The sequence below is a fragment of the Moschus berezovskii genome, chromosome 3, assembly GCF_049115385.1.
Source record: "Moschus berezovskii isolate FMDL1 chromosome 3, NW_MosBer_1.0, whole genome shotgun sequence".
NCBI classification, from domain to species: Eukaryota; Metazoa; Chordata; class Mammalia; order Artiodactyla; family Moschidae; genus Moschus; species Moschus berezovskii.
In genome coordinates, this window is record NC_142462.1 from 43,930,210 (window position 1) to 43,945,261 (window position 15,052).

The 15,052-nt window shown below is 33.2% G+C and overlaps 1 protein-coding gene across 2 annotated transcripts in view; it reads left to right on the forward strand.

Moving 5' to 3' along the window:
- SEMA3A (semaphorin 3A) overlaps window positions 1-15,052 on the forward strand; it is a 267,472-nt gene that overhangs the window by 155,807 nt on the left and 96,613 nt on the right. For both annotated transcript variants that reach the window (XM_088833878.1, XM_055420630.2), the window contains exons 5-6: window positions 815-908; window positions 9,475-9,594. In XM_088833878.1, coding sequence (XP_088690004.1) covers window positions 815-908; window positions 9,475-9,594 — 214 coding nt within the window. The remainder of the gene's footprint in view (window positions 1-814; window positions 909-9,474; window positions 9,595-15,052) is intronic.

The window sequence follows — 15,052 nt, forward strand, 5'->3', positions numbered from 1 at the left end:
TGAGGACAAGGTCTTAGGCCTGATTTATTTTGTTACCTCCTTATTAAGGCTTTTGTTTTTGTGTTCTCTGGCATACTTCCTACCATAGTCAAATGTTTACTTCAGTTTCTGGGTGCTTGAACCTCAACTGAGCAGACTTCCTTGTGATAAAATGTGTCACCTTTGTGCTTATTGACTTCAGGACTCTATCTCCAGGCATACCTGTCTTAATAAATAATTTGATATTTCTGACTTAGAGAAATTGATAAGGATAGTTTCAGGTACCTTCCACCTCCAAGGTGACTAATTTAAAAATGCTTGAGAAGCTTGTAAGCATCAGAGTTTTAGGAATGACACAGTGGAGGATTTGGCTTCTATGACTACTTCCTTCTGGAAAGTACATACAGAAATGTGAGATAGTGTATCTTCTTACAGACATCTAATATACTGAGTTGCTGTTTTTCCTCTATTTGAAGGAAGTAAAGGAGTCATTTTGTTCAAATTTAACATTCTTTCAAGAGCAATTAGGGTAGCTCTTGGCATACTTATGTGATAAAATGATCACTCTACTCATCACATCATGCTTTGTCCTTTAGGATTCATTTATACACTTACTTGCAACATGGTAAATACCACTAAAAACCACCAAGCTAAATAGACATTTGTCTAATAATATCTAATTTTTACCCCACTTAAGTTATTTTTCCATCTCTAAAGATTACACAAATAATAATATACCTTGATAGTGCAGAAGAATGCTCAACCTCTCTCTAATTAACTGGAATGTTAAAATACTTTTATTATAAATAAATTGAATTCTTTTTCTTTTCTACAGGACAACATTTTTAAGCTGCAAGACTCACATTTTGAAAATGGCCGTGGGAAGAGCCCATATGACCCTAAACTGCTGACGGCATCTCTTTTAATAGGTACTTAATCAGCAATCAATTAAACAGTAAATTTTCTGTAGATAATAGATTTCATGTTTCTTCATATATACCAATATTTTCCTTTATTAATCATAAAATATTCAGAATATATCAATTGAGATATTTTCAAATATTTTGAAAATGAGTACAAATACTAATGCTGCTTTGATTTTTGTACTATCTAGTCTATGATTCTTTTTAATCAAAATGATTTAATAGTATCTTTAAAATTGACTGCTCAATCATATATATCCCCACTGTTGTTGTTTAGTACCTAAGTCTCATTTGCTTTGGACTATAGCCCAGCAGGCTCCTCTGTCCATGGGATTTCCCTGGCAAGAATATTGTAGTGGTTGCCATTTTCTTTTTCCAGAGGTTCTTCCCAATCCAGGGATTGAACCTGCGTCTCCTGCATTGGCAGGCCGATTCTTTACTGCTGAGCCACCAGGGAAGCCCCACATCTCCACTAGACATTTACAGTTTTTTGTGTTGTAAAAATATAGTTTTGATTTTCTTTATTTGAAAGAAGTGTTTCAAAGGGGGAATTTTGACAAGTCAGAAAAAAAGATTGAGATTCATTCTCTATTGTTAATTGTATCCCCAAGATTTGTAACACTTTTAACACTTGGACAACTTAATCAGCACAATACAACTAAATGGTAATACAATTGATAGATTAGATTCCCCCTTATGTTACTTTGATTTGACAAAGTTCTTGTGTGCTCATCTTTTTTAACTAGGGCTTTTCTCTCTTCCTTTTTTTTTTTTTTTTAAATCAAAACATTCTATGTATTTCCTGTATACTTTTCTTTGACCTCTTCCTTTCTAATTTTATTCTTTCCTTTTTTTCTTAAATATTGCAGATAGGTGGTGCATGTTTAGCAATAATTCAAAAGGATAGAAGTAGAAGATGGAAAAAGTTTTAGTTTGTATTGAAAGAGAATTTTTCCACATTCTTTTAAGCACTCTACTGGGATTAAATTATACAAAAAAAGTGTATCATCATTAAACAATTTTTTTCTTTTTTTTCTCTTTTAATTGTTGAGTATGCCAGCAACCTGAAACATAGAAGATTCTATTTTTAAATAATCATGTAGAAATTATGTAACTTTTTGTTTCCTTTTCTTTTGAAATATAGAAATTATTTGATAACACAACAACAATAATATTTAAACTTTTCAGGTATAAACTTTATATTTGAATTTTGAATAATATATCTAAATTTTTAAAAGGTAAATTTAGGATATGACTTGTTGTATAGTAAGTCCATAAAGTTTTCCCTCTTTTTCTTTTAAAAGATAACTTTTTTCCTCTGTTCAACAAAATAAGACTCTGGTCATACTGTCTACAGCCTTAACTATGAAAATATATTTTTCCAGTATTCTCTAATGTTTATCATCCTTTCGCTGATCCCTTTTCTATTAAGAATTAGACCATTATAGCATGACTTATCTCTTCTACTTTCAAAATGCAGACAATTTCAGTCCATTTGATCCATTTATGGAGCATTTTAGCAGAAGTTTAAGACCTGAAGGAATGCAGCAGATGTAACACACTTATAATTTCCTATTCACAGATGGCCTAGTGATTACGTGTGAATAACTTCCTTAAGTACACACACAGAAATTTGAAAAGTGTCTTAAACAATGGAGGGGAGTCCTATTTTGTTTGAACTTGCAGCCTATACTTGTTTAAATTGTACACTGAAAGCAAAAAGAGAGATTTCTCAGAAAGCAGTATATAAAATTGTACCTAGAACAGCTTTAATTTGTGGCATGTTTCTCAGTAGGGATCTTCTTGATTATTTATTTTAATATTACACTGAGAAAGGATGATGACAAGTAAGTATTACATAGTTCATATGGTATGCAACTACACAATGTTCACGAAGAATATGAAACGCCACAGTTTTGGTGTTATATTAGAACTTCTTTGAAAAAGCTGAATGGGTTGTGAAAAAGAAGAGAGTGTGAGGGAAGTTGCATGAATCATGGAGAGGAGGTATGGCTAAAAAGAGAAGCAACTTTTAAACGGAAGCCCAGATCTCACCTAGCCAGTGCTGTACAGTTATTGAATAATTTTCGGAGAAATTTACTGCCTATTGACAAAGAAGATGATTCAAGCCAATGTAAGTTAATTTCTGAATCAGTTGAATAGCAGGATGCAGAAAAATGAGCAGGCCATACTATACATAGTAAAATCCCTCAAAATATTTGCAGCACCATGTTAATTCAAAAGCTGTGATTTCCTTTATTGAGGTTATTTGCTTCTTTTAAAACTATGCTATAAATTCTTCCTCTCACAGTAAATTTAATTCCCCTTATTGGGTTCCTCTTGGCATTTTTTATTGTTTAGTAATTTAATAGAGTTCTTTTAACATAAATATTTTCTACAACACTTCCCAAACTTTTACATAAAAGTCACTGAAATAAACAGATTGTACACTGTACATTTAAAAAATGGTTTGAGGGAAAGCTTTCCAGCCAAATGATTTTAAATATGCTCTCCTCAATTTTGCACATAGAAGAAATTTTCAAGGCGGTTCCAGGATGCTTCTTTCCCCAATACTGGGAAGAATAATTGTGCTTTTAGCTCAAAATACTTGTAAACTGGCTAGATGGATCTTAATGACAGATACTTTTATATCCCCAATCATTCTTTTAAGCAGTTTTAACCTGAGGTAAGCTTTAGAACCAGATGACCACTTAAAGATTTTGGTTTATGAAATCTGTAAGAGTTTAATATAACCTCTTTCCAAACTGCCTTGCATTTTAAGCTGATAACTAGAAAATATGAATCTTTCCTGGGCAATGCATAGTTACCCAGTTAAGTCCCCCAGTCCTATAATATGTTCCAAAGTTTTCAAATCACCTTCAGTTAGTTCAGTTCAGTTCAGTCACTCAGTCATGTCCGACTCTCTGCAACCCCATGAATCACAGCACGCCAGGCCTCCTTGTCCATCACCAACTCCCGGAGTTCACTCAAACTCATGTCCATCGAGTCGGTGATGCCATCCAGCCATCTCATTCTCTGTCGTCACCTTCTCCTCCCGCCCCCAACCTTTCCCAGCATCAGAGTCTTTTCCAGTGAGTCAACTCGTCACATGAGGTGGCCGAAGTATTGGAGTTTCAGCTTTAGCATCAGTCCTTCCAATGAACACCCAGGATTGATCTCCTTTAGAATGGACTGGTTGGATCTCCTTGCAGTCCAAGGGACTCTCAAGAGTCTTCTCCAACACCACAGTTCAAAAGCATCAATTCTTCGGCGATCAGCTTTCTTCACAGTCCAACTCTCACATCCATACATGACCTTAGAAAAGTAAATTTTTCAAATCTACTTTAATAAAGGGCTTCCCAGGTGACTCAGTGGTAATGAATCCTCCTTCCAACGAGGAGATGTGGGTTCGATCTCTGGGTTGGGAAGATCTCCTGAAAAGGGAAATGGCTATGCACTCCATTATTCTTGCCTTGAGAGTTCCAGGACAGAGGAGCCTGGTGGGCTACAATCCATGGGCTCTTAAAGAGTAGAACATGACTGAGCAGCTAAAACACATAGATGCACACACAAACAAACACACACTTCCATGATATGAAAGGAACAGTCAACTTTAAAGCAGTTTTCTGTTTCTGAAATCTTCATCAGTCATTCCATCATTAACAAATATTATGAGGACCAGCTTCAAGTGTTTGGGACTTTTATGAATGGTTTATTTCCCTAAGCTAGCATTCTGCTATACCTCAGGAAAGAATATAATTTGACATTAAAATATTCTCTCACTTGGTATTAGAGTAAGTGAGGTACTCCCCAAATTAATTAACTAAAATTGAGAAAATTATTTGAAGTCTCTGTTTCTTTGTACAAATTGGCATGGCCATGCAAGTTCCACTAGTTTGTTGTGAGATTTAAATAAGACAATGTAATAGCATACTACATTTGGGTATGTACATATTTCTGGCATATATATGTGAATAGAAACTAAAAAAAAGGAACTGGTAATAGTGGTTGCCTGTTGGGATAAATTTTATTTTTTGAAGTTTATATCATTTACATTTATAACTATTTAAAGAATGATGTTAATTTTTAAAAGACAATATGAGTAACAAAGCCAGTATATTCATTGGTATAGAAAAGGTGCTTAATAAATGTGAAAATGTAAAAGTATTCCCATACCCTTTCACTTTCAAGAGGTAAATTTCATCCATGCCATGTGCTATGGGTGTGTATGTGTGTGCATGAGTGTGTGTGTGTGTAAGAAGAGAGAGAGACATTTTTTCCTGCCTCTGTTTCTAATTACTCTGCTATTCTGTACGTAGAATTTGCTTAAGGTGTTAACAACATAATGACTTGATCTTTAGGTTTGTTTGATTTTTGCTCACATCCATGTCACACTTTACACCTGTGTTAGTAATGCTGATATTTCATCAGGAAATTTTTTTTTCCACCTTCTGTTTCTTCTCACCACACCCTTCTTAGGAATTGTAATCCAATACATTAACTGATCTAAGCCACATTTTTACTTCATTTTGAGCTGTGAACACAAAATACAGTGTACACATGAACTTTTGTTTTTTAACACTGCTTCTCAGGTAACGCTGCCATGGTGGGAATACTGTTCACTAAACTTTTTGTTCATCTCAGGAAAGAATGCTTTCTTTAGAGATAGGTAAGAAAGCTTACAGTTCAGAAAGAATGGCATATACTCAAATAGCAACTTTCATATCTGACAATGTCTAGCATGTTATTTATATCCATAAGCACTAATTTATCTTTGTCTGATATATTTTTTGAGACATCTAATTTTGTATATGGTATTTTTGTAGAAAAACTTAAAAATTTTTTTGGACAGAATATCTGCAACCACTTTTGTAATGTGTATCACAATTCCTTGCATGTACTATTCTACAATCAATTTAATAAAATTGGACAAATCTATTTTCTTTCAGTAGTAATTTAGTATATTTGGAAAACCCAAAAGTATGTATCTTAGCCATAATGCAATTTGAACCATTGTAGGCTAACCTATATTTAAGGTCATAAAATTGAAAAATTACACATATATTTTGATAACTTAATAGATGACATCAAACATACAAAAAGAGCTTGTCAAATGGGCTTTTTAAATGAAACAAACAAACAAACAAACATATTGTTTTCCAAATATAAGCCAGCTAAGGTATAGTAGATTTATTCAACTCAGATATTTTGTTAAATCATTTCAGATAGCTGGAGAGTATAATAAGTCTTTAATATAAGGTGGTAATACACAGTTACATTAAATGAAATATACTCTGAGCTGAAGTATATCTTCTTACAGAGAATGCAAGAGTAAGATATGCTACCATATATACAGTTGGGCCAAATTACAAAGGGGGATTTGTTCCCCTTTGTTTCCCAAGGATGAGGAATCAGCATTGATAAGAATCTTATAGACCTCTGAGCAGAAAATCTGATCTAAGGCCTGGTGTTAAGGAATGGTTACTGAAACTAAGCACTGACAGTATTAGAATGTGCCCTTGTGGCCACCTAATCATCTGGGGACTTCCAGCTCTTACATATTACGTTGACTCAAAAATAGTGTTTGAGTAGGGGGTAACTTCCTATGACTGGAGGCAACTGGTGCTTCAGCTGCAACCTTTCTTTGGTTTCTAAGTCAACTCTTCATAAATTATATTTTTGATAATAAATTGAGCTCTTCTACTGATGAACCCTCTACATTCTCTAAGGAGCCTACTTATCTCTTGTCAAAAGAGAAATAAAATCAGTCCTTCTGCCTTTGCACTCATTTATATTGATTTTTTGCCCTCTTTATGTGGGAATAGATTAAAAGATAATCATGAGTTTTAACAAAGCTAAAGAAATGAATATGAGAAATACCTGTCATATTCAAATAATGTTTATTTGGTTGTAGTTTTTGTTATTTCATCTCTCTGGAATAGAGTTTACATATAATAGCAATCATAATTATGAATTTTAATCACATTGAAAAAGCTAAATGAAAAAAATGATTAACTCATGATATTCTTTACTCTTCCATTTCTGATTACACCTCTTATTAGGCATTGTCTGACAACTCTCTGATATATAATTACTTAGTTTTCACCTTTTGGTGGTTCTATTTTCACCTTTCCTTATTTTCATTACCTCACATATGGTTGAGAGGGCAATGAGGTTCAACAAATGATTTAATGCTTTTGATTTTTTAAGGTAAAGAGGACACAGATCTTCAAGTGAAAGGTGTTCCAACGTGAAAATGTTTGAAATTGACTTGAGCATTTCAGGTTGCTTTCACAATACATTTTAAATTAACATTCCTTTATTCATATAGATAAAAAATTACCTGAAGTTTAAAAATTCATCACATCTGTCAGACAGTTATTTGTAAAAAGATTAAGTGTCGACCTTAACTAAAGTGTTAAGCTTATTGAATGTAGGCTATATTAAGTAGATTATCTACATAGAATATTATGCAGTACCTTTGAAACTTGTAAATAGCTTGTTAATAGTGTTTCTATACTTTTCAAAAAGGATTATTTCTTTACCTTATGGACAGATAAAACATTTTTGCAGTATATTATTGTGGGAGCAAGTCAGGTTTGAATTTTATTTAATTAAGTAAAGAGAAGACAAGATGTTATTGAATCCCAGAGATACCACAATATGCAATATGTCAATTTATGATGTCCCATGAGTACCATTCATAGAGCTGGTGAATTTTACTTAATATATTGTCAGACCATCACTTTTGACTTGATTCACAACAGTTCAGAATAAGTGATCACTGTTTAAAAACTCAGTCTCTAAGAGAAGCTATCTTTTTGTTAATATTTAAAGTCATAACTTACAGTTACTCAGTGATTCCTTCTGTGTAGCTGTCCAGTACTGCTTTGGACATTTTCCAAATCCTGGTGCCTTCAAACACATCAAAGAACCAGAGGTTCTACCAGAGGAATTACTTTACTTTAAGCTCAGTCACGTCCAACTCTTTGTGACCTCATGGACTGTAGCCCACCAGGCTCCTCTGTCCATGAAATTCTCCCTGCAAGAATACTGGAGTAGGTTGCCATTCCCATTTCCAGGTGATCTTCCCAATCCAGGGTAGAACCCGGGTCTTCTGAATTGCTGGCAGATTCTTCACTCTCTGAGCCAAATTTAGTGTGGACCCCTGAAAATGTCCATTTTCGTTTCAAAGACCTTTATTTTCAAGTGAGAATTGTAGGTGTGAACCAAGGATATCACATAAAAGATCAGATTAATAGACTTTGCAAAAGGTATTTATGTACAGATTTTCTGACTGATACATACAAAAGTCCTTTGGAAATTAGTGGTATACCAGTGTTTAACTTATGATTTGTGCATGCCTACTTTGTTTTCTGAGTATTTCTCAAGTCAGTGATTTAGAAACATTAACCTGTCCAAATAATCAACAAGACAATATTAGTTTTTACTGTCATTATGGTAGATTATTTGGAGAAAATATTTATTATTTTTCTGTTGATAATTTACACAAGCAAGCACGCAATAATGCATTTTCTGGGTGGAATAATATGAGGCATTTTTTGTTTAAAGGAAAGAAAATGCCAATTTTACAAACTTCAGTTTATTAAAAGGTGATATGATATATATTTAGTGTAAGAAACTTGGGGTTAAACAGACTTGAGTTTGAACTTTCACCTTGACTTGCTAGTCATTCAGCTGAGGAAACTTGGGTTTCTTGAAGTGTAAAATAAGGATAACATGTACATCATGGGGTTGTTGACAGAAGTCAATGAGATAATTTGGAAGTGTCAAGCCGGAACCTCACTGCCCCACAAGCACAAATGGTATGCAGTAAATATTAAGTTCTCTTTCTCCTTGTTTCTTTTTCCTTTCTGATCCAACCTGCTGATTATGATTCTTCCATTATTAAATTCTGTCCTAGAGTTAATTCAATTTAAGTATAAATGAATCAAAGCACAACAGAATCTTGAGTTATAGTGATTATGGCCTGTGTTTATCAAAATCCCCCCTTCTTCAAATACATTTCTGTTATATTTGAGACTCTGTGGTGGACTTGTTTTATGACTGTATGACAGCTCATACCAAAATACGTTTCCCACTTGATATATTAAAAAACGGAAGGCAAGAAAAGTTTTAGCAAGAAAAGTATTAGTCTTCTGTAAATTATAGGAAATTTTCATTAATTAAGTCCCACTAAAAAGGAAATATATTAGAAATTTAATTTTTTGATTAAAGCCAAAATGGAAGTAATATTTTACAATGAGACTTTAAAAAATAAAGATATTAGAATCATAGTAGCTTAAACATATAAAAGCAGACAATGTGGTACATAGAATTTTTGTTTCCATTAGTAATTTCCACTGAATCATATTCTACTCAATTTTTAAAAGTTAGTGCTAAATGAGTAGTGAGATATTCCCTTCTACAAAGATATAGGATAAATATTACTAGCTTTGCATAATGATGCAGAGGGTGTTATGATGGTCTTAACATGAAACTTGTACTTAGTTTTGTTTTATGTTGCCTTAATTAAAGTATGTGTATGTGGTTTTATTTTATCACGACGCAGATGGAGAATTATACTCTGGAACAGCAGCTGATTTTATGGGGCGAGACTTTGCTATCTTCCGAACTCTTGGGCACCATCATCCAATCAGGACGGAGCAGCACGATTCCAGGTGGCTCAACGGTAGGTGCTACTACTTGCAAGAGCACAAGCACATAACATGGCATCTGTAGTAAGTCAGCGGGGAGCTTTCCTCCTATTGTGCAGACAATCTGAGTTGAGATGCAGTGTGCAGTTAAATTCATGGTGATGACTTCATGGCTGTGGGTGTGAGAAAGTGGGGCAAAAAAAGAAAAGAGATTAAAAATTCTGGAAAATATTTGCTTTGTGCCAAAAGTAAAGTTTCTCAGTAGTTAACAATGGAAAAAAATAGATCTGGGCTGGAGCCACGGAAGGGAGACAGTGGAAAAAGATAAGGTGCTTACCAATCTTGTCTTCCAGGGACACCACCACAAATCTCATGTAGTATTTTTTCCCTCCACACCTCTCATGTTGCCTTTAGAGCATCATATAAATTATTAAATGTTTTTAAAATTGTGCTAAACACATTACACTGAAAATATTTTTGAAACATTTGATTCTCCTTTAATCTTTCTAAGATTCTTTTCTCCACTTTACAGGTTGGAAAATTAAGACTAATATGTTAATCTAAGATTATATCTACCCAGTAATAGATTTTGGAAAAGAACCTAGTTTTTTGAACTTCAGGCACTGGTGTCACTCCTGGATCAAGCAGATACTTTTTTAAAAATTTTATTTTTTGAAGTGTAGTTGACTTACAGTGTTGTGGTAATTTCTGCTGTACACCAAAGCAATTGGGTATACATGTAGAAATATATTATTTTTCCTATTATTATTTTCCATTATGGTTTATCACAAAATATTGAATGTCGTCATGTGTTCTATACGGAAGTTCTTTGTTGTTTATCCATTCACTCTATGCTGGTTTCCAAAGCAGATACTTTTGCAATTCTTTTTCTTTTAAATATATAAATAAATTTACAATTGAAAATGAAAAAATTTATATGTCTAAAATAAGTAAACACTACTTTCACTCAAATTTTAAACCAAATAATCCTTATGTAAGTCTTCTATGTAGTGTTTTTTTTTTAATTTCCTTATGCATTCTTCAGCAATTTTTATACTGGTCACTCAAATATGTTCATAGATGTTTTTATTATTAAATAGGGATCTCCATTTATATCTGCCCTCAATCCTATAAAATAAAGTTTCCCAGTCCCTAATCTCATTTCCATGAATTCTCCTTTGGTTTCACATACCTCATTAAGAAAGATGAAGTTCATAGCTTACAATCCATCTATGTACTCAGTAAGGTCCTTGATTACCTCAGTATTCAAACTTCTGCCACACTTGTTTCTCATTCTCTTCTAGGGTTACCTCAAATTAATTTCATCTCTGTCTTATTTGTTAGAGGAAAATCAAAATCTGGTTCTGAACCTCTGAAATTTCAGGAGACCATGAGTTGTGGGTTTTTGTACTCTGTGCTCATGCTCAGTTGCTCAGTCATGTCCGACTCTTTGTGACCCCATGAACTGTAGCCCACCAGGCTCCTCTGTTCATGGGATTTTCCAGACAAGAATATTGGAGTGGGTTGCCATTTCCTTCTCCATTGTTCTCTGTAGCCCAACTCTAAAATGACTATTTAAATCATAAAATATACCTCAAATTAACTCAGTCAGCATTCATTTCTCTTATAGCAATGTTTCTGATTTTCCTGTTATTTTTCATGTATTAATGAAAATGATGTGCCTCTTATCTTTCACTTTTGACCGTACTACCTTTGCTCTTAATTGCATTTATTTTTTTCATAAATTTACCCAATTTACTTTTTTTTAGCTGACTTCATCAGTTTTTCACCTCTGATTTCTTCCCTGACCTGAAAAAACGTACTCATGTACCCTACCTAAATTCTCTGTTTAATGATGGTGAACCACAAGGTCCCTAGATGTCTTAAGTCCATAGTCTGGTTACGGAACTTGTTTACTCAACATTTTCACTACATTTAGGTATTTTCATCCTGACTTTGATCCCATGAAATTGCTCCTCCACTAATACTTTCTATGGGTTTTTTTTTAATCAATCTCCATTTAGACTATCTCTCCCACAGTATTTGTCACTAGCCTTTTCTCTTTAAAAGAGTCTCTTCTATGTTTCCTGTATTTCCTGCTCTCCCAAGTTTACAATAAATTCGACATTACTTGCCAGTTGCTGTCCTTTAAATTAATATGATGCCTAACTAAGATAATTCATGATTCAGTACAAGCACAGTGGTAATCAAAAGGGTTGGGCATATAGTCACATACCCCCCATCTGGGAATAGAGGAGGTCGAATGATACCAGGTGATCATCTGAGAAATTAGAAGCCTTACCAAGGAACAGAAAAGATGCTGAGATCGTGATAAGACTCTTTGTGTAAAGTCATAAAAGACCCAAAGTCTAAAATCCCAGAGGACAATTTTGGAATATCCACTGTCAATTATTTAACTTATGCTCTGTAGGGACTCAAAATTTGTAGGAACAAACTTCCTTAAACATGGCTATCTGTTCAGTTCTCAAACTGAAATATTTATGTAGTAGGAAATTTTTTTTTTTTTTAATTCAGCAAGGAGACTTTGATCTACTAAGAACTCTTAAGGGCATACAGGCTTTCACTGTCCATGAGAAAGAAAATCTCATTAGAAGATGGAATAACATAGAGGAGAGTGTAGCATACATTTCATTTTTATGGCCTTGGTGGAAAAAAAAGTCATCAAGTTAAAACTGCTTTTGTGCTACAAACTCACATGTTGACAGCTGAGTCTGAAGAATTTAAACTGTGGGAAAACAGTCCGCAGTTCTGTACTTCATCTCTGCAAATGTGCAGTTCATTTGAGAATTCAGTTATCAGTCTCTCAGCACTAGATGTGAGAACTGATTTTGCCAAATTAGCACAAAGGTTACATTTGACAGGGTGCAAAAACCAGAACTGCTGCAAGATGGAGGATGCAGACCTATCTGACATAGAACCAAGGGGCTGTGTGATCACAAGCCTCATGAAATTAAATACCACTGAAGGACAAAATTAGAAACATAATGTTTATACATACATGCATAAAATAAATGAGTTTTGAGGCTTCGGCATAGACTACACAATCAGTTGTGCTGCCAGAAGTAATAAATTACCTTGCAAGGTACTTTTTGAATGGTTTTCCAGGCTATTCAAATTAATTTTGGTACAGGAATTACTTTACTTTGATCAAATAAGTTCAAACCAATTCAATTATTTTTTTTTCAAACCAATTCAATTATTTTGGAAGAATTAGTTGGCCTACTTTAGATGACTTTTAATTTGTGTTTTTTGCAAAACTGAGATTAGAAAAGAAAAACTGTTTTCTAGAATTAGATCTTGAAATGTCTCAGTTTTTATGGAATTTCATTATTTTCATAATTAAAGCTTACTAAAGTTTCCATTTTTGTAATAGAAATAAAGGCTTAAATTCAGTTTCACTTTACCAGGAAATAAATCACTTTGATGGCAAAACATGAGAGAGATGGAATCTATTGATTTTTTACATAACTTTAAAAAAATCATTTATTCTAGCCTCTAGTTTAAATTGCTAGATATTAGAACAGCATTTGATTTCAGAAAATGTTCTGGTATGAGTTTGACCTGATGTGCCAAAATTCACTATTTTTTTTTGCTTTATAAATTCTATATTATATAGCTTTAAACTTCAATTCTAATTTTGGTTTACTAACATGTGAAAATTAGGTAAAATTGCCCTCTTCATAGTAAAAAGAAAAAAAGCTTTAATAGTAAAAAGAAAAAAAGTTCACCATGCTGTAATAATAATTATTGTTAATATTTATTATGTAAATATTATCACCTAGTACTCTAGTTCTTATTAGCCATGAACAAGAAGATGGAACAGATGGATGGCTAACCCACATTTATTTTTCTATTTGATTGCTAATATTATTTATGCCTTGAACTAAGGTTGGAATGCTATATGCTAGAAGAAAAGACTATTATCTTTTCACCTTGATCTTGGGCCTATTAATATAATACTACCTACTTCTTATAGTTAAAAATAAGTAAAAGGATTACATGATAATGTGTATAAAGTACTAAGCAAGTGATTGGCATGCAGTAAGCACTTAATAAATGTGAGTTTTTCTCTATGATTTATCCCAAATCCATTGGGTAGAGCATGCTTAGTAAGCATTTTTAGACTCATTCTCTGAGTATAACATTTGAGTCAGGACAGTCAGACTTGGGTTTAATATATGAAACCACATGGATCCTTGAGAGAGCCAAAGCCTAGTACACCCAAACAGACCTAAATGCGGTGCCCAGAGTGTGAGGCTTTCCCACTTATTTCGGGAAGATCTGTTTTCTTTTAGCGGAATTTCCTAAAAGGATTGTGCCTGTGGGTAAAGCAACTCATTTCCTTTTTTTCCTTCTTTTTTTTCCTTTTCTGTAATTGAAGTGGTATGTGAGTCATCATTCTACTTCGTCTCACTTGTAACATAGTCAGACCAGGATAGCCTGCACTTATTTGAATCAGCATGGCTTCCTCTGTGGTTATGCACTAGGATATTTCATGTTCTCTAATGATTCAAATTTCTCTACCAAATATATTTTCTTTTGAAAATGGAACCAAGAAATAAAACTACAAATATCTGAGGGCGCAAATTAATACTACATGGTACCAGATACCTAAGCTCAGATCGCTTGTACAGCTCTTTTGATAGACTATTTTAATTCTACCGTCTTTAAAGGCCTGAACTGTAACAGAGTTATCCAACTGGATTTTTTAATAAATAAAATTAATCACCTTGTTTGGCATAATGTCAGACTTATTAATGATGCCATTTTGAACTATTTCTCAGATGAAAGTTAATAATATTTTGCTGACTTGGGGGAGGAAGTCCACTGGAAGCCTTATTTTATGGTTATATGAGCACATGGTATTATAGATGTGGACTGACCATTCAGTTAAAGCAATAAGAACAACAACTAAACATCCTCTATGAAAGAAGCAACAAAGATAGTCTCTTTTAACTTTTGAATTATATATTCTATGAATTATATTCTGTATTCATTAGTTAACAGTTATGAAGTATCAATGCATAGAATCACAGAAGTGTTAATAATTTTGGTGAAATTATGCTGAAACATGGATATGTAATAGTTTAAAGTAAGTATTCATGTCTAGATCTAAACAGAGTCTGGAAGCTGTGTTTTGTTCTTCATGAATCTATTACCGGGAAAAAATTTCATCCTAGTAAAGGATGTACACCTGCCAGAAATGCAATTTTTCCAAAAAATAAATATATAAAATTTTTCTGAAATTACTCTTCTTTCTAAATCATGATAAATTTAATATACTCATTTTAATATACTCCATTTTTCATAAAGAGCAAAAGTTAGTAAAATATATCTTTACTTGATTGTCTTTCCTGAGGACCAATTTTTTATGTCACATTTTATTTAAGGACCATAATCACTTTTAACTTTTTTTTTTAATTACCTATACTAATGAGAAAAAATTGAATAAAACTTTGAAAGAAAAATTAA